Source organism: Oncorhynchus mykiss, chromosome 25, assembly GCF_057628025.1.
Source record: "Oncorhynchus mykiss isolate SJ-2025 chromosome 25, ASM5762802v1, whole genome shotgun sequence".
In the NCBI taxonomy this organism is placed as follows: Eukaryota; Metazoa; Chordata; class Actinopteri; order Salmoniformes; family Salmonidae; genus Oncorhynchus; species Oncorhynchus mykiss.
In genome coordinates, this window is record NC_143046.1 from 40251981 (window position 1) to 40274098 (window position 22118).

The 22118-nt window shown below is 44.3% G+C and overlaps 1 protein-coding gene across 25 annotated transcripts in view; it reads left to right on the top strand.

Annotated features, from left to right (window-relative positions):
• Window positions 1–22118, top strand: part of LOC110505144 (prominin-1-A) — a 120084-nt gene that overhangs the window by 60262 nt on the left and 37704 nt on the right. For all 25 annotated transcript variants that reach the window (XM_090219847.1, XM_021584152.3, XM_090219844.1 and 22 more), the window contains 3 exons: window positions 20804–20924; window positions 21216–21279; window positions 21582–21671. In XM_090219847.1, coding sequence (XP_090075973.1) covers window positions 20804–20924; window positions 21216–21279; window positions 21582–21671 — 275 coding nt within the window. The remainder of the gene's footprint in view (window positions 1–20803; window positions 20925–21215; window positions 21280–21581; window positions 21672–22118) is intronic.

Genomic DNA, 22118 nt, shown 5'->3' on the forward strand with positions numbered 1-22118 from the left:
AATGCTGTGGTAGCCTTGCTGGCTAAGTATGCCATGAATTCTAAAAGAAAATCCCAGACAGTGTCACCAGCAACGCACCCCCACACATCACACCTCCTCCTCCAATCTTCACGGTGGGAACCACACATGTGGAGATCATCCGTTCACCTACTCTGCGTCTCACAAAGACAAGGCAGTTGGATCCAAAAATCTCTAATTTAGACTCTTCAGACCAAAGGACAGATTTCCACCGGTCTAATGTCCATTACTCGTGTTTCTTGGCCCTAACAAGTCTCTTCTTCTTATTGGTGTCCTTTAGTAGTGGTTTCTTTGCAGCAATTCGACCATGAAGGCCTGATTCACGCAGTCTCTTCTGAACAGATGATGGATGTTGAGATGTGTCTGTTACTTGAACTCTGTGAAGCATTTATTTGGGCTGCAATCTGAGGTGCAGTTAACAATAATGAACTTATCCTCTGCAGCAGAGGTAACTCTGGGTCTTCCTTTCCTCTGGCGGTCCTCATGAGAGCCAGTTTCATCATAGCGCTTGATGGTTTTTGCGACTGCACTTGGAAAAACCTTTCTTGAAAAGTTCTTGAAATTTTCCAGATTGACTGACCTTCATGTCTTAAGTTAATGATGGACTGTCATTTGTCTTTGCTTATTTGAGCTGTTCTTGTCATAATATGGACTTGGTCTTTTACCAAATAGGGCCATCTTCTGTATACCACCCCTACCTTGTCACACACAACTGATTGGCTCAAACGCATTAAGAAAGAAAGAAATTGGTGACTACCTCATTAAGCTGGTTGAAAGAATGCCAAGAGTGTGCAAAGCTGTCATCAAGGCAAAGGGTGGCTACTTTGAAGAATCTCAATTATAAAATATATTTTGTCTTTTTTAACACTTGTTTTGGTTACTACATGATTCCATATGTGTTATTTCATAGTTGTGATGTCTTCACAATTATTCATCAATGTACAAAAAAGGGTAAAAAATAAATAAAAACCCTGGAATGTGTAGGTGTGTCCAACATTTTTGTGGACCCCATACCCCTAATTTATGAAAGTTGCCAATCCAAATATAAAGTCAAGAGGAGAAAAGGCCTGGAAGGATGAGAGATGACTAGAAGCGATTTGGTTGTCCATTTTATGTGTGGATTAATAGGTGGAGTAGAGGACCTTGTGCATTTCAGGTAAGCAGCAACAGCAAGCTAGCTAAATAAGACAAATTAATTAGCAAGTGCAAGCTAGCTAGCTAAATTGCCAGTTTGGCCAGTTTGGGTTCCGTGTAACGTCATTTTTCACTATGATAGTAAGACATTACAAGGGGACCATAGGTGCTTATGACAAATCTATCAAGGTATGGTTATGATGGTGCCAATATGCAATATTGGGTTCTTAATTAGGACTGGAGTTGATATGGCAAACCCTGAGTAGTTTATACAACCCTGAGCAGCCAACCACCATGGTTACTTGGCATGGAGTCAATGACGCTAGCATTGTTGTCAGTCTTGCAGTCTAAGGCAACAAATCAAGGTCTGAAACGGCTGTTGTCTACATACATACAGTACGACTACCCAGGGTTCTTGGAGGGGAAGGACTGTGCTGTTTCCTGCAGGTGCGCTGCACACACACACACCCACATACACATACACAAAAAGACCTGTTGTCCTCCATTGTACAGCTAACTCGGAGGGGAAGGGCTATGTTACTGTGTACTTTGTGTTAGGTGCTCGGAACTGACACTGTGTCCTTACATGACAGGACCCTGGGGGGCTAAGCTGTGTGTTAGTGTCTCACAATGCCAAAGCCCTTTTAGTCAGCGTAACACTGTATTCACCATGTATTCCATGTATTCCATGTATTCACTGGTTCATTCTTCATGGGAGATGTTGCTGAGCTAAATTCAGATTTGGAGTGTGACCATCTGTGATTTGAAAAATGGAAGAATCCTTCCTAAGTTATATCCTGAGAATAAATGGATGAATGTTTTGTAAATGTTTTTGATATAGTTTATATTGTGTGTGTGTGTGTGTGTGTGCGTGCGTGCGTGGTTGCTGCCTTAATAGTTGTCTTTAGTAAGAGTAGTGACATACTGTGTCATTCACAAGGTTTGCTGCGCTCTTGAAGTATAGTTCCACTTTTTAAGTGGTATTGTATGCTGTACGCTGTCTATTCTTGAAAAGATAATGAATCATGAGATTATGGGCTCTATTTGAACAAACCTAACGCGATGGTAAATCTTAGCGTTGGCGGTAGCGTTATAGGGGGGGGGGGGGGGGGGTCACGTTGGCATGAAGGATCGGGAGACAGACGCAGAAAGGCCTCTTTAGTGTCCTAAGTTTTCATAACTGTGACCTTAGTTGCCTACCGTCTGTAAGCTGTTAGTGTCTTAACGACCGTTCCACAGTTGCATGTTCATGAATTGTTCATGGTGCATTGAACAAGCATGGGAAACGGTGTTTAAACCCTTTCACATGAAGATCTGTGAAGTCCTGAAAAAGGGATGTTTCTTTTTTTGCTGAGTTTATGTTGACTGCTTTGCTGCTCCTGATATTTTAATTAAGTATTGGTTATAGGCTACTGATTAGGCTACTGTGTGCCTCCGCTGGCCAAATCAATGCCGTAATCTATTGAGTTACCGCAAATATTTCCACCCCTCTCCTCAGCGCAAGTGAGCTAATATAAGACAGGTAAGGACCAATCCTGGCGCCAGAGTTGGAAAATAGCAGAGCTTTTACAAGTTGAAATGAGTGTGAGTTTGACAAAAAAAGCTCCGCCTTAACGCCAGATGAAAACAATCCTATATATTAAATGGTTTGAAAGACGACGGCAGTCATTTTCCTTCCTTAGCCTAAGTGCTAAGCACAGTTCTGTGGTATGTAGGCTTCACGTGTATCTTAACCAGAAGCATCCATTTACCTTACATTTTACACCTAATTTTAGACCCATACAATCATGGCATTGTTCAGTCTTCACACAAAGCATGGTGCTAAACCCCTTTTTGCTTTTGCTTGACACTTTGAACTACAGATCATATCAGTGAATGTGACGTAAAAGGAGAAGAGTACTTTAGTGTGCATTTATTATTCGTGTGATCCGGCTTCAAAATACCAGGCATCACTTCATCAACATAACCAAGACCTGTCGACTTCAATCTAGCTTGTGTCGTGTTACCCAGCTGTTATTTAAAGGCCGATAATTAGTGGGCACTCTACCTTTGAGAAAAATACGAAAGGCAACATCTTACTCCATGCTGCATCTTGCAGACCAGATTGTGAGACTGTGGGTCAGTTCCTGTTAGGACGTTGTACATCTAGAGTAGCAATGGCCAACCCTCCTCCTGTAAAGCTCCTGGGTATGCTTTTCTTTTGCTCCAGCTCTGCTCCAATACACCTGATTCTGTTGATCAGCCACTCGTGTGAGTATCTTTCGTATCTTGTTTGGCTGAATCGGGTGTGTTGGAGCAGGGCTGTTATAGTCCTGCATGCCCCTGAATAGAGTGTTGACCACCCCTGTCATTCATAGAAAACAGAAACGGGGCTCTCTAGAGACTGGAGAGAGTGAAAGAGAGGAGGACTGGGAAAGCACTGTCCTGTCCTAGCACAACACAGCTGAATACAGGCCATTGTTAGCCCAAGCAAAGCCATGGAGCCACTAGACCGTGTAATGCTACACTGCCATTACTGGCCTATATGATTTGCTATAGGCCAACAGTTTGCGCTACACTGTGTTCACAGTTATGATGACTTGTTATCGAGTTATGTTATCACGTCTCGTTGACTTTGTTGCTCTTGTAGGCATTCATTTCATACGGCGTATTTCGTCAAGTTGCTATACAGCTAACTATCGCAAGACGAGTTGCAGTTTTTCTCCTCCCGACTGAAACATTTTGTTTTGTTGACTCGTTGAATGGGGTCGCACACGCTGTAGTCTGTTGACAGTCTCCCTGCTCTGGTGAGAGCTACGGTTTCAGGTCAGAATGTAGTCACTAGATCAGGGTCCATTCTCTTCCACAGTTCCTGCCATCTTCAAAGCCCCTTTGTTCGGTGGAGATTCCGCTGACCTTGCTGGACAATGCTGACACAGAGGGAGAGAGAGGGAGAGAGAGGGAGAGAGAGAATGATAATTAGAATGAAAGATTGAATGGGTTAGGGACCGAAAGAGAGAGAGAAAATGATGGGAGAAGGGACATTAAAGTGAGAGAATGAGGGAGAGGGAGGCAGTTGCACAAAAGGCCTTTGTCGTCTGGCAGCCATTTTGAATCTCCCTTGATCTGCCTGCCTCAATGCCTACTGCCTAGCTTTAGTAGCATCATGTCCATGCAACCTACATGTTAGCCAATAGCCACCATAATGATTTCCATTTTGCTCTCCCAAGAGCTTGTCTCTATATGAGCATCAGCACAAAACCTCAGGACATACCACACGCAAACGGGCAATCTCTCTCAGTTAGGGCTGCACACTTTCTGATACAGCTGCCAATGACATACACATGATCATTTCAATGCATGATGAGCACACACTGCGCACACACACACACACACACACACACAGAGCATTCTCACACACTGTGAGACCAGCTCCAGTCCCAGGGATGCAGTGTGAATGAACAGCAGCCTGAGAGACCGAGCAGAGAGACAGCTGGGTATCTCTCAGCGGTGGTAAACCCTCAAGCGTTAGGGCTAACATTCCGTTAGCATAAGCGGAAGAGTGATGGAGTGAGCATGAATGACAACGCTCATTATATTCACCTACCCAGGTCATGTCTCTCCTTTATCTCCATGATGCCCCTGCGAAGCTGACACTGTTCATACACACACACACACACACACACACAGAAGAAACATGCACACACACACAAACACACTGTACAGTACATAGTACTCCCCCACTCTCCCCGCACACACAGACACACACATCTGGGATGAATGACTCATGAGTGACTCAAAATAGATCGGAATGCATGCTAATAATAATTTACCTCATTTTCCTAACACAGACATAAAGCACACACTGCAAATGCACACACTCCATCTCAACTGATCAAAACATTCAAAACCCATAGGAAAACAGACATTCTGACTCATTCTTACAGTGAGTCATCCTATCTCTTTATTGAGCTGCTTGCTAATTATTTTAAAACATTTCATATTTCTATAGATGACATATGCAGTACAATATTGTTTGTGTACTGCACTTTGACCAGGCATCCCAAATGCACCCTATTCTCTATACAGTGCACTACTTTGCACTACAGTATATAGGGAATAGAATGCCATTTGGGACATGTTAACATTTTAACCAATGTTAACATTTTGCCCAAAAGCACATGCTGCTGGTTGCGTACCTCAACCTCCATAGACACTTCCACAGTCTTTTCTCAAATCCTTTACTTATAAGCCCCTCTCTCACTACCGTACCAAGCAGGGCGGTTCCCAAACTAGGGGTTGCGACCCCCCGTGGGGTCGCCTGATATGAAAATGGGGTCGCGGGATAATTTCCAAAATCCTGAAAATAAATATATAATTTCTGTCTCAGTTGCACGTGAATCATTCCCACAGTGAATGGGTAGGCTCGCTACTCTATGAAACCACACACTATTGCAGAGACGTTGATATTACCGGCCTCAAACTGACATGATGAATACAGTGTGTGGGGAGGCAGAGGCACAGGAACTCACATCAATATCTTTGTCAGGTAACACTGTTAAACAAAGAATGTATGCTATTGCTAGCCTCAAGAGGAAACTCTGCCTGATCGACTCAGAAAACTCTCCAAATGGATGTTAGCTGTGAGGGCTGAGATGCCCCATGCATTGACTGTTGTTCACTATAGATGTCAGGAGATGCTATTCGTGTTGCCACGTTGTTCTGTCTCATGATTCCCAAGCATGAAACGTCTTCGGGATGTTCAGTGTGCAGCGGGGCTATATTGACAAAAAAACAGATTCCGTATGGGATTGAATGGTGGGCTTTTGCACAGATGGGGCTCCGTCGTTGGCGGGGCAAAGCCTCTTCACTCTAGTTATGAATGTGTGTCCCTCTGCCATATAGACGCATTGTTTCCGCCGAGAGCAAATGGCAGGAAAAGTGCTGAGCACAGAACTCGGAGATACACTGCAGCAGGTAACTTTGATTGTAAACTACATCAAACCCCATCCACTGCACACACCTGTTCACGAAACTATGTGGCGATATGGGATCTGATCATGACAATGTTCTATTTCACACCAAGGCTTGGTGGTTATCGAGGGGGAGTGTTAGAAAGATTTTTGTTGCATTGAGAGAGGAACTGTTGTCATTCACAATGGATGTAAAATAAAATAACAGCATCAGTAAGTGTCCCACACGAGTGATGACTGCTCACCTCCTGCTTGGAAGAGCACTTTGGGACCTACTTCCCAATCCGTTTGACTGCGATCCTGGCTCAGATGACATGCCGGTAAGTGAAATCGAACAGCTGATCAAGCTGTCATGTGACCTAATGCTACAGACAACACATTCATGGGTCACTATGGAGGGGTTTTGGTTCCTGATGTAACAGTATAACTTTAGACCGTCCCCTCGCCCATACCCGGGCACGAACCAGGGACCCTCTGCACACATCAACGACAGTCACCCACGAAGCATCGTTACCCATCGCTCCACAAAAGCCGCGGCCCTTGCAGAGCAAGGGGAACTACTACTTCAAGGTCTCAGAGCAAGTGACGTCACCGATTGAAACGCTATTTAGCGCGCACCACCGCTAACTAAGCTAGCCGTTTCACATCCGTTACACTCACCCCCCTTTTAACCTCCTCCTTTTCCGCAGCAACCAGTGATCCGGGTCAACAGCATCAATGTAACAGTATAACTTTAAACTGTCCCCACGCCCATACCCGGGTTCGAACCAGGGACCCTCTGCACACATCAACAACAGTCACCCACGAAGCATCGTTACCCATCGCTCCACAAAAGCCGCGGCCCTTGCAGAGCAAGGGGAACCACTACTTCAAGGTCTCAGAGCAAGTGACGTCACCGATTGAAACGCTATTTAGCGCGCACCACCACTAACTAAGCTAGCCGTTTCACATCCGTTACACTGACTCAAAGGGAATACCCTGCCGTCGCCCTCTGAGCATTAATGTTGTGTTCAAAACAACTGGGAACTCCTAAATGGGAACTCGGAAATCTCTGACTTCTGACTTAAGTGTGTTCAAGACAACTGGAAACTTGCGAAAAAAACAAGCTCCAACTGAGAAAAATTGTTTTGAATGGTCGTTAAACTCGGAATTCCAACTCAGGAACTCTGGCCTCTTTCTAGAGCTCTGACATTCCAACCTGAAGATCACTGACGTCATGAATTAAAAATATATATATATTTTTACCCCCAATTTCATGGTATCCAATTGTTAGTAGTTACTGTCTTGTCTCATCGCTACAACTCCCGTACGGACTCGGGAGAGATAAAGGTCGAGAGCCATGCGTCCTCCGAAACACAACCCAACCAAGCCACACTGCATCTTAACACCGCACACATCCAACCTGGAAGGCAGCTGCACCAATGTGTCGGAGGAAACACCGTACACCTAGAAACCTGGTCAGCGTGCACTGCGCCCGGCCCGCCACAGGATTCGCTAGTGCGCGATGTGACAAGGATATCCCTACCGGCCAAACCCTCCCTAACCCAGATGACGCTAGGCCAATTGTGCGTCGCCCCATGGACCTCCCGGTCACGGCCGGCTGCGACAGAGCCTGGGCTCGAACCCAGAGTCTCTGGTAGCACAGCTAGCGCTGCAATGCAGTGCCTTAGACCACTGCGCCACCCGGGAGGCTTGACGTCCTAATTTGACCTCATATCTTTCAGAGTTCCCAGTTGTCTTGAAATCAAATCAAATCAAATTGTATTTGTCATATACACATGGTTAGCAGGTGTTAATGCGAGTGTAGCGAAATGCTTGTGCTTCTAGTTCTGGCAATACAGTAATATCCAACGAGTAATCTAACCTAACAATTTCACAACAATTACCTTATACACACAAGTGTAAAGGAATGAATAAGAATATATGCATAAAAAAATATATAAATGAGTGATGGTATAGAACGGCATAGGCAAGATGCAGTGGATGGTATAGAGTACAGTATATACATATGTAATGTAGGGTATGTAAACATATAAAAGTGGCATTTTTTTAAGTGGCTAGTGATACATTTATTACATCAATTTTTTCATTATTAAAATGGCTGGAGTTGAGTCAGTATGTTAGTGAGGGCTGTTAAACAGTCTGATGGCCTTGAGATAGAAGCTGTGTTTCAGTCTCTCGGTCCCTGCTTTGATGCACCTGTACTGACCTCGCCTTCTGGATGATAGCGGGGTGAACAGGCAGTGGCTCAGGTGGTTGTTGTTCTTAATGATCTTTTTGGCCTTCCTGTGACATCGGGTGGTGTAGGTGTCCTGGAGGGCAGGTAGTTTGCCCCCGGTTATGCGTTGTGCAGACCTCACTACCCCCTGGAGAGCCTTGCGGTTGTGTGCGGAGCAGTTGCCGTACCTGCCGGTAATATTGTGCATCTGTAAACGTTTGTGAGTGTTTTTGGTGGCAAGTCAAATTTCTTCAGCCTCCTGAGGTTGAAGAAGCGCTGCTGCGCCTTCTTCACAACGCTGTCTGTGTGGTTGGACCATTTCAGTTTGTCCATGATGTGTACGCCGAGGAACTTAAAACTTACTACCCTCTCCACTACTGTCCCATCGATGTGGATAGGGGGGTGCTCCCTCTGCTGTTTCCTGAAGTCCACGATCATCTCCTTTGTTTTGTTGATGTTGAGTGTGAGGTTATTTTCCTAACACCACACTCCGAGAGCCCTCACCTCCTCCCTGTAGGCCGTCTCGTCGTTGTTGGTAATCAAGCCTACCACTGTAGTGTCGTCTGCAAACTTGATGATTGAGTTGGAGGCGTGCACAGCCACGCAGTCATGGGTGAACAGGGAGTACAGGAGAGGACTGAGAACACACCCTTGTGGGGCCCCAGTGTGGAGCATCAGCGGGGTGGAGATGTTGTTACCTACCCTCACCACCTGGGGGCGGCCCGTCAGGAAGTCCAGGACCCAGTTTCACAGGGCGGGGTTGAGACCCAGGGTCTCGAGCTTGATGATGAGTTTGGAGGGTACTATGGTGTTAAATGCTGAGTTGTACTCGATGAACAGCATTCTCACATAGGTATTCCTCTTGTCCAGATGGGTTAGGGCAGTGTGCAGTGTGATTGCGATTGCGTCGTCTGTGGACCTAAGCAAATTAGAGTGGGTCTAGGGTGTCAGGTAGGGTGGAGGTGATATGGTCCTTGACTAGTCTCTCAAAGCACTTCACGATGACGGAAGTGAGTGCTACGGTGCGGTAGTCATTTAGCTCAGTTACCTTAGCTTTCTTGGGAACAGGAACAATGGTGGCCCTCTTGAAGCATGTGGGGGCAACAGACTGGGATAAGGATTGATTGAATATGTCCGTCAATACACCAGCCAGCTGGTCTGCGTATGCTCTGAGGACGCGGCTGGGGATGTCGCCTGGGCCTGCAGCCTTGCGAGGGTTGACACATTTAAATGTTTTGCTCACATCGGCTGCAATGAAGGAGAGCCCGCAGGTTTTGGTAGCGGGCCGTGTCATGGCACTGTATTGTCCTCAAAGCGGGCAAAGAAGTTGTTTAGTCTGTCTGGGAGTAAGACATCCTGGTCTGCGACCGGGCTGGTTTTCCTTTTATAGTCCGTGATTGACTGTAGACCCTGCCACATACCTCTCGTGTCTGAGCCGTTGAATTGTGACTCTACTTTGTCTCTGTACTGACGCTTAGCTTGTTTGATTGCCTTGCGGAGGGAATAGCTACACTGTTTGTATTCGGTCATGTTTCCGGTCATCTTGCCCTGATTAAAAGCAGTGGTTCGCGCTTTCAGTTTTGCGCGAATGCTGCCATCAATCCACGGTTTCTGGTTTGGGAATGTTTTAATAGACGCTGTGGGTACAACATCACCGATGCACTTGCTAAGAAACCCACTCACCTAATCAGCGTATTCATCAATGTTGTTGTTTGCCGCAATGCGGAACATCTCCCAGTCCACGTGATCGAAGCAATCTTGAAGCGTGGAATCCGATTGGTCAGACCAGCGTTGAACAGACCTGAGCGCGGGAGCTTCCTGATTTAGTTTCTGTCTATAGGCTGGAAGCAACAAAATGGAGTCGTGGTCAGCTTTTCCGAAAGTAGGGTGGGGGAGGGCCTTATATGCGTTGCGGAAGTTAGAATAACAATGATCTAGGGTTTTGCCAGCCCTGGTTGCGCAATCAATATGCTGATAGACTTTAGTGAGCCTTGTTTTCAGACTAGCCTTGTTAAAATCCCCAGCTACAATGAATGCAGCCTCAGGATATGTGGTTTCCAGTTTACATAGAGTCAAATGAAGTTCGTTCAGGTCCATCGATGTGTCTGCTTGGGGGGGATAGTTGCGGCTGGGTTTATAATCAAAGAGATTTCTCTAGGTAGATAATGCGGTCGGCATTTGATTGTGAGGAATTCAGGTGAACAGAAGGACTTCTATAGAGTTCCTGTATGTTGATATGATCACACCACGTCTCGTAAATCATAAGGCTTACACCCCCGCCCTTCGTCTTACCAGAAAGATGCTTGTTTCTGTCTGCGCGTTGCGTGAAGAAACCAGCTGGCTGTACCGACTCCGATAGCGCGTCTCGAGTAAGCCATGTTTCCGTTTCCGTGAAAGCACCATAAAACTCATGGTAGGCTACCCTCTGCCAGATCATATCTGTAGGAAGCTGGATTCAGTGCTCTCATCGGAATTAAAACCAAATATCAACCCAGGTTGGATGTGACAGTAGAGATGAGGTGCGCACTGTCGACCACACCCCATGACTTTGGGAAGCTCTGACACGCCATGCATCAAGCACACCTACAGTGCCTTGCGAAAGTATTCGGCCCCCTTGAACTTTGCGACCTTTTGCCACATTTCAGGCTTCAAACATAAAGATATAAAACTGTATTTTTTTGTGAAGAATCAACAACAAGTGGGACACAATCATGAAGTGGAACGACATTTATTGGATATTTCAAACTTTTTTAACAAATCAAAAACTGAAAAATTGGGCGTGCAAAATTATTCAGCCCCCTTAAGTTAATACTTTGTAGCGCCACCTTTTGCTGCGATTACAGCTGTAAGTCGCTTGGGGTATGTCTCTATCAGTTTTGCACATCGAGAGACTGACATTTTTTCCCATTCCTCCTTGCAAAACAGCTCGAGCTCAGTGAGGTTGGATGGAGAGCATTTGTGAACAGCAGTTTTCAGTTCTTTCCACAGATTCTCGATTGGATTCAGGTCTGGACTTTGACTTGGCCATTCTAACACCTGGATATGTTTATTTTTGAACCATTCCATTGTAGATTTTGCTTTATGTTTTGGATCATTGTCTTGTTGGAAGACAAATCTCCGTCCCAGTCTCAGGTCTTTTGCAGACTCCATCAGGTTTTCTTCCAGAATGGTCCTGTATTTGGCTCCATCCATCTTCCCATCAATTTTAACCATCTTCCCTGTCCCTGCTGAAGAAAAGCAGGCCCAAACCATGATGCTGCCACCACCATGTTTGACAGTGGGGATGGTGTGTTCAGCTGTGTTGCTTATACGCCAAACATAATGTTTTGCATTGTTGCCAAAAAGTTACATTTTGGTTTCATCTGACCAGAGCACCTTCTTCCACATGTTTGGTGTGTCTCCCAGGTGGCTTGTGGCACACTTTAAACAACACTTTTTATGGATATCTTTAAGAAATGGCTTTCTTCTTGCCACTCTTCCATAAAGGACAGATTTGTGCAATATACGACTGATTGTTGTCCTATGGACAGAGTCTCCCACCTCAGCTGTAGATCTCTGCAGTTCATCCAGAGTGATCATTGGCCTCTTGGCTGCATCTCTGATCAGTCTTCTCCTTGTATGAGCTGAAAGTTTAGAGAGACGGCCAGGTCTTGGTAGATTTGCAGTGGTCTGATACTCCTTCCATTTCAATATTATCGCTTGCACAGTGCTCCTTGGGATGTTTAAAGCTTGGGAAATCTTTTTGTATCCAAATCCGGCTTTAAACTTCTTCACAACAGTATCTCGGACCTGCCTGGTGTGTTCCTTGTTCTTCATGATGCTCTCTGCGCTTTTAACGGACCTCTGAGACTATCACAGTGCAGGTGCATTTATACGGAGACTTGATTACACACAGGTGGATTGTATTTATCATCATTAGTCATTTAGGTCAACATTGGATCATTCAGAGATCCTCACTGAACTTCTGGAGAGAGTTTGCTGCACTGAAAGTAAAAGGGGCTGAATAATTTTGCACGCCCAATTTTTCAGTTTTTGATTTGTTAAAAAAGTTTGAAATATCCAATAAATGTCGTTCCACTTCATGATTGTGTCCCACTTGTTGTTGATTCTTCACAAAAAAATACAGTTTTATATCTTTATGTTTGAAGCCTGAAATGTGGCAAAAGGTCGCAAAGTTCAAGGGGGCTGAATACTTTCGCAAGGCACTGTATCTCATTAGTGGTGGTGAGAGAAGAGACATTACGTCAGAATAATTTGCAGTAAGGCGGGTCATGTTTAACAGAGGACGCATGACTAGACCTTCGCCTCCCGAGCCCGTTGGGAGTTGCAGCGATGAGACATGATCAAAAAAAGGGGTCAAATATTTTTGGGAAATTAAAATTGTATTTTTTTTCACGTCGCAATCATTTTCTAATATCATAATGGGGTCGTGGGCCAAAAACTTTTGGGAGCCCCTGACCTAGCAACTCGGACCGTTTTTAGAAAATAAGGTTATTATTTAGCAACTCGGACCATATTAGAAACTAGGGTTAGTATTCATCAAGCTCTGACCATTTTAGAAACTAGGGTTAGTATTCAGGAGGGATAGAAGGAATCATGGAAATTAGGACTTAAAATATGGACAAGGTTCCCGTTGATGTTCCTGGAGCTAATTAACACTAGAAGCACAACACACAGAGCCACAGTATGGACTATTTTATGTACGGAAGTGACTCTTTTAGATGTATAAGTTATTCACAATATGCAGTAACGTGTTTAGCATGTACTTTACAGTATGTTTACTGCCTGAAAGGTTACATGACAGAGTGTAAAGCCTAGATCTCAAATCATTTCAGTTGAGTGAGCCACAGCATTCCACCTTCAACCATTTCAGTGTGTATTTTTCATTTTAAATTAGTTAACTTTCCCAGAGGAGGGGGGGGGGGGGGCATAAGCAGATTCGGTTGGTCAGTTAGTCTGTATTAAATTTTAGGCCCTGTACACTATTCCTATAATGATGGTGGAACAGGTCGGGGTTTTGCTGCAAGGACTTGTACTGCCACCTGCTGGCATTTATATGTTATTGCTGTGCTTATACAAGGATTCCATGAAGTATTTTTGTCAATTATCTGAAAATGTTTAATTTATTAGGTACACCCATCTAGTTCCTCCAGAACAGCCTGAATTATTCAGGTCATGGAAATGTTGCTCAATTGATATCAAGGGACCTAACTTGTGCCAGGAAAACATTCCCTACACCATTACACCACCGCCACCAGGCAGTTTGCCTGTTTTGCTTTTGCCTGTTTTGCTTTCGCCAAATCCTGACTCTGCCGTCAAGCAGGACGCAACAGGACCCGAGATTCGTTGGACCAGGCAATGTTTTTCCACTCCTCAATTGTCCAGTGTTGGTGATCGCGTGCCCACTGGAGCCACTTCTTCTTGTTTTGGCTGATAGGAGTTGCAATAGACCATCCGTGACAAGGACCGACGAGTTGTGCGTTCCGAGATGCCGTTCTGCATACCACTGTTGCCGTTATTTCCCTGTTTGTGGCCCGCCTGTTAGCTTGCACAATTCTTGCCATTCTCCTTCGACCTCTTGTCAACGAGCTGTTTTCGCCCACAGGATAGCCGCAGACCATTCTCGGTAAACCCTAGACACTGTCATGTGTGAAAAGACCATGAGGACGGCCGTTTCTGAGATACTGGAACCGGTGCACCTGGCACCGATGATCATACCACACTCAAAGTCGTTTAGGTCACTGGTTTTGCCCATTCTAACGTCGAATCAAACAGTAACTGAATGCCTTGATGCTTGTCTGCCTGCTTTATATAGCAAGCCACGGCTAGGTGACTCACGCAGGTCCTCTGGCACTGGCCTTTTAACTGTCCCAAAGCCTAGGACCAAGAGGCATGAAGAGGCAGCCTTTAGTTATTATGCCCCCAGCTGAAACTGTGGACATATTTAAAATGTTTATCTTAAAACACATTTTTAGCTTTGCTTTTCCTTAGAGTGCTTTTTAGTTGTTCAGTTTGTCATTCTTTAGTTTTTTATTTTGTGTTTGTTGTTTAGTAAATATTTCAGCTTTTATTTTCATTGTTTTTTTTTTCTGTAAAGCGCATTGCATTCCAAGTCTGAAATGTGCTGTATAAATAAAGCTTGATTTGGTTTGAATATGATTTGTCTGTAGGAGCGAACCATTTTCGTGAATGGGCAGAGATGGGCAGATTGTCGTCACCTGGAACGCATTCCATATTATGGCAAGAACAGCTAAAATATTAAGAGACATTTATTAGGTACAATTTGGTGTTATTTACACTGTACAGAAATATAAATGCAACATACAACAATTTCAAAGATTTTACTGAGTTACAGCTCATATAAGGAAATAAGTCAATTTAAATAAATGTATTAGGCCCTAATCTATGGATGTCATATGACTGGGAATACAAAAAGGCATCTGTTGGTCACAGATACCTTAAAAGAAAAGGTTGGGGTGTGGATCAGAAAACCAGTCAGTATCTGGTGTGACCACCATTTTCCTCATGCAGTGCGACACATCTCCTTCGCATCGACGTTATCAGGCTGTTGATTGTGGCATGTGGAATGTTGTCCCACTCCTCTTCAATGGCTGTGAAAAAACTGCACATTTTAGAGTGGCCTTTTATTGTCCCCAGCACAAGGTTGTTTAATCAGCTTCTTGATATGCCACACCTGTCAGGTGGATGGATAATCTTGGCAAAGGAGAAATGCTCACTAACAGGGATGTAAACACATTTTTGCACAGAATTGAAGAAAAATAAGCTTTTTTGGAACATTTCTGGGATTTTTTATTTCAGGTCTTGAAACATGGGACTGACACTTTACATGGTGTTTATATATGTTTTCAAATCTTAAGTAATCATAAGACAGATAAGGACAAATCAGATCGCAGATCTAAAACATTTTTATTTTCTATTAATATAGAAAAAAGACAGTACAATTATTTTATAACGTCAGTTGAGTTGAGTCAGTGTCCTCATCAGACCCTCTGTCTCTTCCGATTGGTTCCCACGGACTCAGAACGTCCTGGGCAAAGGTTTAATTCCCATGTTCTCCTATACTTGGGCCTTGTCACATTTGGGACAATGGCAATGTCACTCTCCTCAACTGACCTAATAATACATTTGATTTTAAGTGCCTTTCAAGTCTCCCTAAGACACAAAAAAATATATATACAGTACCAGTCAAAAGTGGACACACCTACTCATTCGAGGGTTTCTTTATTTTTAATAGTGAAGACATCAAAACTATGAAATAACACATATGGAATCATGTCACCAAAAAAAAGTGTTAAACCAATCAAAATATATTTGAGATTCTTCAAAATAGCCACCCTTTGCCTTGAGGACAGCTGTGCACATTCTTGGCATTCTCTCAACCAGCTTCATCAGGTAGTCACCTGGAATGCATTTCAATTAACAAGTGTGCCTTGTTAAAAGTTCATTTGTGGAATTTATTTCCTTCTTAACGTATTTGAGCCAGTCAGTTGTGTTGTGACAAGGTAAGGGTGGTATACAGAAGATAGCCCTATTTGCCCTAAAAGTCCAAGTCCATATTATAGCAAGAACCGCTCAAATAAGCAAAGAGAAATGACAGTCCATCATTAACTTAAGACATGAAGGTCAGTCAATCTGGAAAATTTCAAGAACTTTTCAAGAAAGGGTTTAAGGGCAGTCGCAAAAACCATCAAGCGCTATGATGAAACTGGCTCTCATGAGGACCACCGCAGGGAAGGAAGACCCAAAGTTACCTCTGCTGCAGAGGTAACTTAGAGTTACAAGTAACAGACACATCCAACATCAACTGTTCAGAGGAGACTGCGTAAATCAGGCCTTCATGGTCGAATTGCTGCAAAGAAACCACTACTAAAGGACACTAATAATAAAGAGAGACTTGCTTGTGGGGTTGGACCCAGGTGCAGCAAATGGACCAGACAAGGCATCAATGGTTTAGGATATAGTAAATACTTCACTGAAAAACAATAAGGTAACAGAAAGATCACAGTAATACTGAAAAAACAACAAACACAACGACTAGAAACTTACTCAGGCGACAAACACACAGGGCAACCAAAATCAAGCTTCTGCAAACAAGGACAGAAAACACACCTCTTTTAAAAGGGAAATCATAATGAAATGGTAAGCAACACCTGAGTAACAAAGTATCTAGGGCGGTCTCTGCTGCCAGGAGGAATCATGACAGTACCCCCGCCCCCTCAGGAGTGGATCCAGCCGCGGAGCCACCAGAATATCCACCTCAGGAACTCCAGTATCCGATTAACCCCTGGATGCCCAGTTAATTTAGAGGAGCGCCCCCATTGTAGTAGTCGGGACCAGGTTGATCGCGGAATGTAAAGTCTGTTAGTGGGTCCCCCGCACGGGGTCAGGTTATCGGGGTCCCTCTCCTCCTTAGAGACATTGTAGGGGGTCTGCTTTATGATTCCTGGATCCCGGGCGATAGGCTAGTGTGAAATCGAACTGGTTAGAAAACAGAGCCCACCTAGCCTGGCGAGCATTCAACCTCTTGGCTTCTTGGATGGAGATCGGGCCCCTTGGCGGAGTCTGAACAGTCGCCTTGCTGCTTCTCGCCCATCGACTGGGTGGTCAAAGACTTGACACAGCTCGGCAGTAGAGGCTAATATGGAGCTGCCGGATGGTGGCTGCTGTTCCCACAAAGCCGTTGCCCACAAAGCCGTTGCCCACGCCAGGGCCCTGACGCAGAGATAGGATGTAGGCGATCATGGCCCGATCAGTGTGGAACGAGGAGGACTGTAGCTCAAACACCAGAGAGCACTGAGTGAGGAAACCCTTACATCCTCCCGGGTGGCCGTCATACCGCTCAGGGGGCTGGGATCTTGGGTTTCTGGTGCAGGTTCCCTGGAGGAACTGCAGCGGCGCCCGTAGCACTGGGCGATGAGACTTGGGCATTGGCTCCTCCTGAATTGGGGGCGTGCCGTGGACAGAAGGAATCGGTGAGTGCCCGGAGGGTCTCGTGGATTTGTTCTTGCCATCTTCCCAACAGTGCTCCTTGATAGGTTATGACCTCTAATCTGGTTGATCTCTGCTGGGTCAATGTTGTGGCAGAAACATGCTGTGATGAGGTGGGGTTGGACCCAGGTGCTGAAATGAAATGATAAGCAACACCTGAGTAACAAAAAAATTCTCTAGGGCCCTGGTGGAACCATGACAGCTTGGGCCAAGAAATGAGCAATGGACATTGGACCGTTGGAAATCTGTCCTTTGGTCTGATGAGTCCAAATTTTAGATTTTTGGTTCCAACCGATGTGCCTTTGTGAGACGCGGAGTATGTGAACGGATGATCTCAACATGTGTAGTTCCTACCGTGAAGTATGAAGGAAGATGTGTGATGTTGTGGGGGTGCTTTGCTGGTGACACTGTCAGTGATTTATTTAGAATTCAAGGCACACTTAACCAGCATGGCTACCACAGCATTCTGCAGCGATATACACCATCCCATCTGGTTCGCTCTTAGTGGGACTATCATTTGTTTTTCAACAGGACAATGATCTGAAATACACCTCCAGGCTGTGTAACGGCTATTTGACCAAGAATGGCCTTCAGAATCACTCGACCTCAACCCAATTGAGATGGTTTGGGATGAGTTGGACCGCAGAGTGAAGGAAAAGCAGCCAACAAGTGCACTGCATATGTGGGAACTCCTTCAAGACTGTTGGAAAAGCATTCCAAGTGAAGCTGGTTGAGAGAATGCCAAGAGTGTGCAAAGCTGTCACCAAGGCAAAGTGTGGCTACTTTGAAGAATCTACAATATGAAATATGTTTTCATTTGTTGAACACTTTCTTGGTTACTACATGATTCCATATGTGTCATTTCATAGTTTCGATGTCTTCAATATTATTCTACAATGTAGAAAATATAGAACTATGACGAAAAACCCTTGAATGAGTAGGTGTGTCCAAACATTTGACTGGTACTGTCTATATAAATGAAAAAAACACAAGATAAAACATTAAAGAGATCAAAAGACAGACTACCTCTTCCATTTCTTCGATGATGAGCCTTCTAGTTGGAAACAGCCTGGGCTGCTAGAAGGGCCGGACTCCCTGGTCCTCTTGAAGGTGACCCATGGTGGCAACCTAGGGATCAGGAAACTGTCAGAGTCCTCTGATCCTCTCATTCTCTTGGTGAGCGGGACCCTCTGGTCCTCCGGATCTCTTACGGGAGACTCTTGACACTTCACGTCTAAACCATTATAAACTGCGGAATGAAAGACAATACGCACAATCGGTCACACTTAAAAGACAGCATTTGTCTTCAAAAACGTTCTATGCGATGATGTTTTCCTAATAAACTTGGAATTTTATACTCGCCATTGCTCAAAGAACTGTCTGAGTGAGTGCTTTCTGGTTCTGCCTCTCTGCTTCTAAACCAGGTGACCCACGATGGAACCACCTGAGGGGCAAGTATGAGACAGATAGGTGCTCTGGTGATCTCAGGGCCGGAGCTCTGGAGAATCTCATTGTGCTCGCCCACCATGACCTCCGGGTCCACAGGGGCCGTGGCCAGGGCCACTGCCTGGTCCACCTCAGCCCTCTGGGCATGGGTCCTAGCCACTGGGACTTCACGGACCTGATCTTGATCTGAGGATGAGGAGGGTGGGGGCTCGATGAAGAGGCCCACTTCTCTGGACTCTTCTAAGGGGTCTTCTGACTCCAATTCAGATTCAAAGCCTGAGTCGTAGCCCTGGTCAGGCTGATAGTGGGAGTCAGACTCGTAGCCATCATTATACAGATGCAGCGACATTTTAGCAATAAAAAGGTACACAGATTGTCTCAAAACAACCTGTCTTCTCAGAAGGTGAAAGTGTTTATGGGGGGAATGTTGATTCTGTTTCTAGAATGTTGTGGATTTTAGAATGTTATTGATGGTTTCCACGGCGAACAAAGCTTTCTGAAGCAGGTGATGTCATAATGGTTGGCTATGTGGCCAAGGAGAGATGGACATTCAAATCCAAACAACTTAATTGCCCCTCACCCCAAAACTTCTGTGTGGAGTGGTGCATACAATACAACACATACAAACAATCAAAAATAATGAAAAGCAATAAAGGCAATAGATGACAGGACATCATGTACAGTCATTAGCTGGCTCCATGCCTTAGTTCAAAGTATGTTTCAACTCCAATGATTATTTGTGGTATTTCTAAACTGATTAGAGGTCTGTACAGGATTCATAACTGTATAGACAGAAGGTGTGAACAAAAGTTTGACATGAATTGCCTTTCAACAAAATCATAAGCATATAAAGACTGCATTTACACCGGCAACCCAATTCTGATCTTTTGCCCAATTTTTGGAAAAAGAGCTGATCTGTTGGGTCATAAGACCAATTAGTGGGAAAATAACAGAATTGGGCTGCCTGTGTAATTTTTAAATATATATATATATATATATATATTTAACCTTTATTTAACCATGTAGGTCAGTTGAGAACAAGTTCTCTTTTACAACTGTGACCTGGCCAAGATAAAGCAAAGCAGTACGACAAAAACAACAACACAGAGTTACACATAAACAAATGTACTGTCAATAACACAATATAAATATATATGTACAGTGTGTGCAAATGTAGAAGAGTAGGGAGGTAAGGAAATAAATAGGATAGGCGAATAGGCCATAAAAAAATTACAATTTAGCATTAACACTGGAGTGCAGATGATGATGTGCAAGTAGAGATACTGGGGTGCAAAAGAGCAAGAGGATAAGTAACAATATGGGGATGAGGTAGTTGGGTGTGCTATTTACAGATTGGCTGTGTACAGGTACAGTGATCGGTAAGCTGCTCTGACAGCTGATGCTTAAAGTTAGTGAGGGAGATATAAGTCTCCAGCTTCAGTGATTTTTGCAATTCGTTCCTGTCATTGGCAGTAGAGAACTGGAAGGTAAGGCGGCCAAAGGAAGTGTTGGCTTTGGGGGTGACCAGTGAAATATACCCGCTGGAGCACGTGCTACAGGTGGGTGTTGCTGTGGTGACCAGTGAGCTGAGATAAGGCGGGGCATTACCTAGCATAGACTTATAGATGACCTGGAGCCAGTGGGTTTGGCGACGAATATGTAGCGAGGGCCAGCCAACGAGAGCATACAGGTCACAGTGGTGGGTAGTACATGGGGCTTTGGTGACAAAACAGATGGCACTATGATAGACTACATCCAGTTTGCTGAGTAGAGTGTTGGATGCTATTTTGTAAGTGACATCGCCGAAGTTAAGGATCAGTAGGATAGTCAGTTTTACGAGGGTATGTTTAGCAGCATGAGTGAAGGAGGCTTTGTTTTGCGAAATAGGAAGCCGATTCTAGATTTAATTGCAGCCATAAAGCTTAGAATATCTGGATTACAATATTTAAAATGCACTTATTTTGGTGTGTGCTAGCCTATATCTCTTTTAATGTTCTCTGTGGTTGTATTTCTTGTTTGTCCGCAGGGCTGGAGTACTGTGTGCGTATGCAGCTAACCAGAACCTGAGCTCACAGCTCAAAGGCATGAGGAGATTGGTCAGTAGCAACCTGAGGGACCTGCAGAGTTTTACCAACGAGACGCCAACGGTACAGCTTTTTTTTTTACCATAGCTGCAATGACAGTATTTCTGTAGGTGTGCACACACACAAGGCTAAGTCGAGAATGTAAGAGATGGTTAGATTACATGTATATTGTATGTTTCTCAAAGGGGTGTGTGCGTACATACAGTAATAGGTGCGTGGGTATGTGTGAGATAGAGAGAAACTGACAGAGTAACACAATCTCGGACCAAAAAACAACAGCAAATAATCTCAGACAAAAAAAACAGACTCACGTGTCTCAATTTCTGTGACTTTGTTCTGCTCTTCTTTTCACAGCAAGTTGATTATCTAATAGCACAATACGCCACTGCCAAGAACAAAGTCATTTCTGACTTGGATAGTAAGTACAGCGCCTGAGGCCACGTCTCCATATTGTCTCTGTTCAGTCTGCTGCACAAAACTCTGAATCTTATGGCCATATCAAGTTAACAGCATATTGAACATTAAGTAGATACATAACAGAGTTGTGGTCCAATTTCATTTCAATTCTGTCGATTGAGGATGTCAACTGCAATTCCAATTCTTCTCCATTGCTTTTCTGTGAGAGAAATTGGAATTTTAACATCTATTTATTAACGTCCTGAATTCAAATGGAATTGACCCTAGCCCGAATACACAATGATGCTATTTCCCCATCCTCAGATGTGGGTCCTCTGCTTGGAGGGAAGATTCATGAGGAATTGGGGAAAGAGGTCTGTCCTGCAATGGACGGAGCGCTCCGTATGGCTGGTGGTATGTCCTGTACTTATGATATCATTTCCTCTTTCAGACCGATGCTGTCATTGTTTTTATTCTCTACCACACTGACAATGCTGTCCTCAAATTGGACACAAGTTATGAGGATCTTTTAAGAATACCCTGAGTGTACAAAACATTATTTTATTTATGTATTACTTAACCTTTATTTAACCAGGTAAGACCTAATGATGTTAAAATATATATTTTGCGAGGGACACATGCAAGAAAGCCAAACAGGGAAACAGCAGCATGTACATAAAATATGACAAAAAAATACAAATACACACAGAAGACAAAGTGTCACAAATTGCAGATACGGTAGAAGATTCAAAATAACCGCAACTATCAAAAACAAGTCGCGGCGATCAGAGTCTTAAAACAGGCAAGGACACTAACTCCTTAACTTGAATATCTTTTGAAGCATGCGCCAGGATGAAGGGG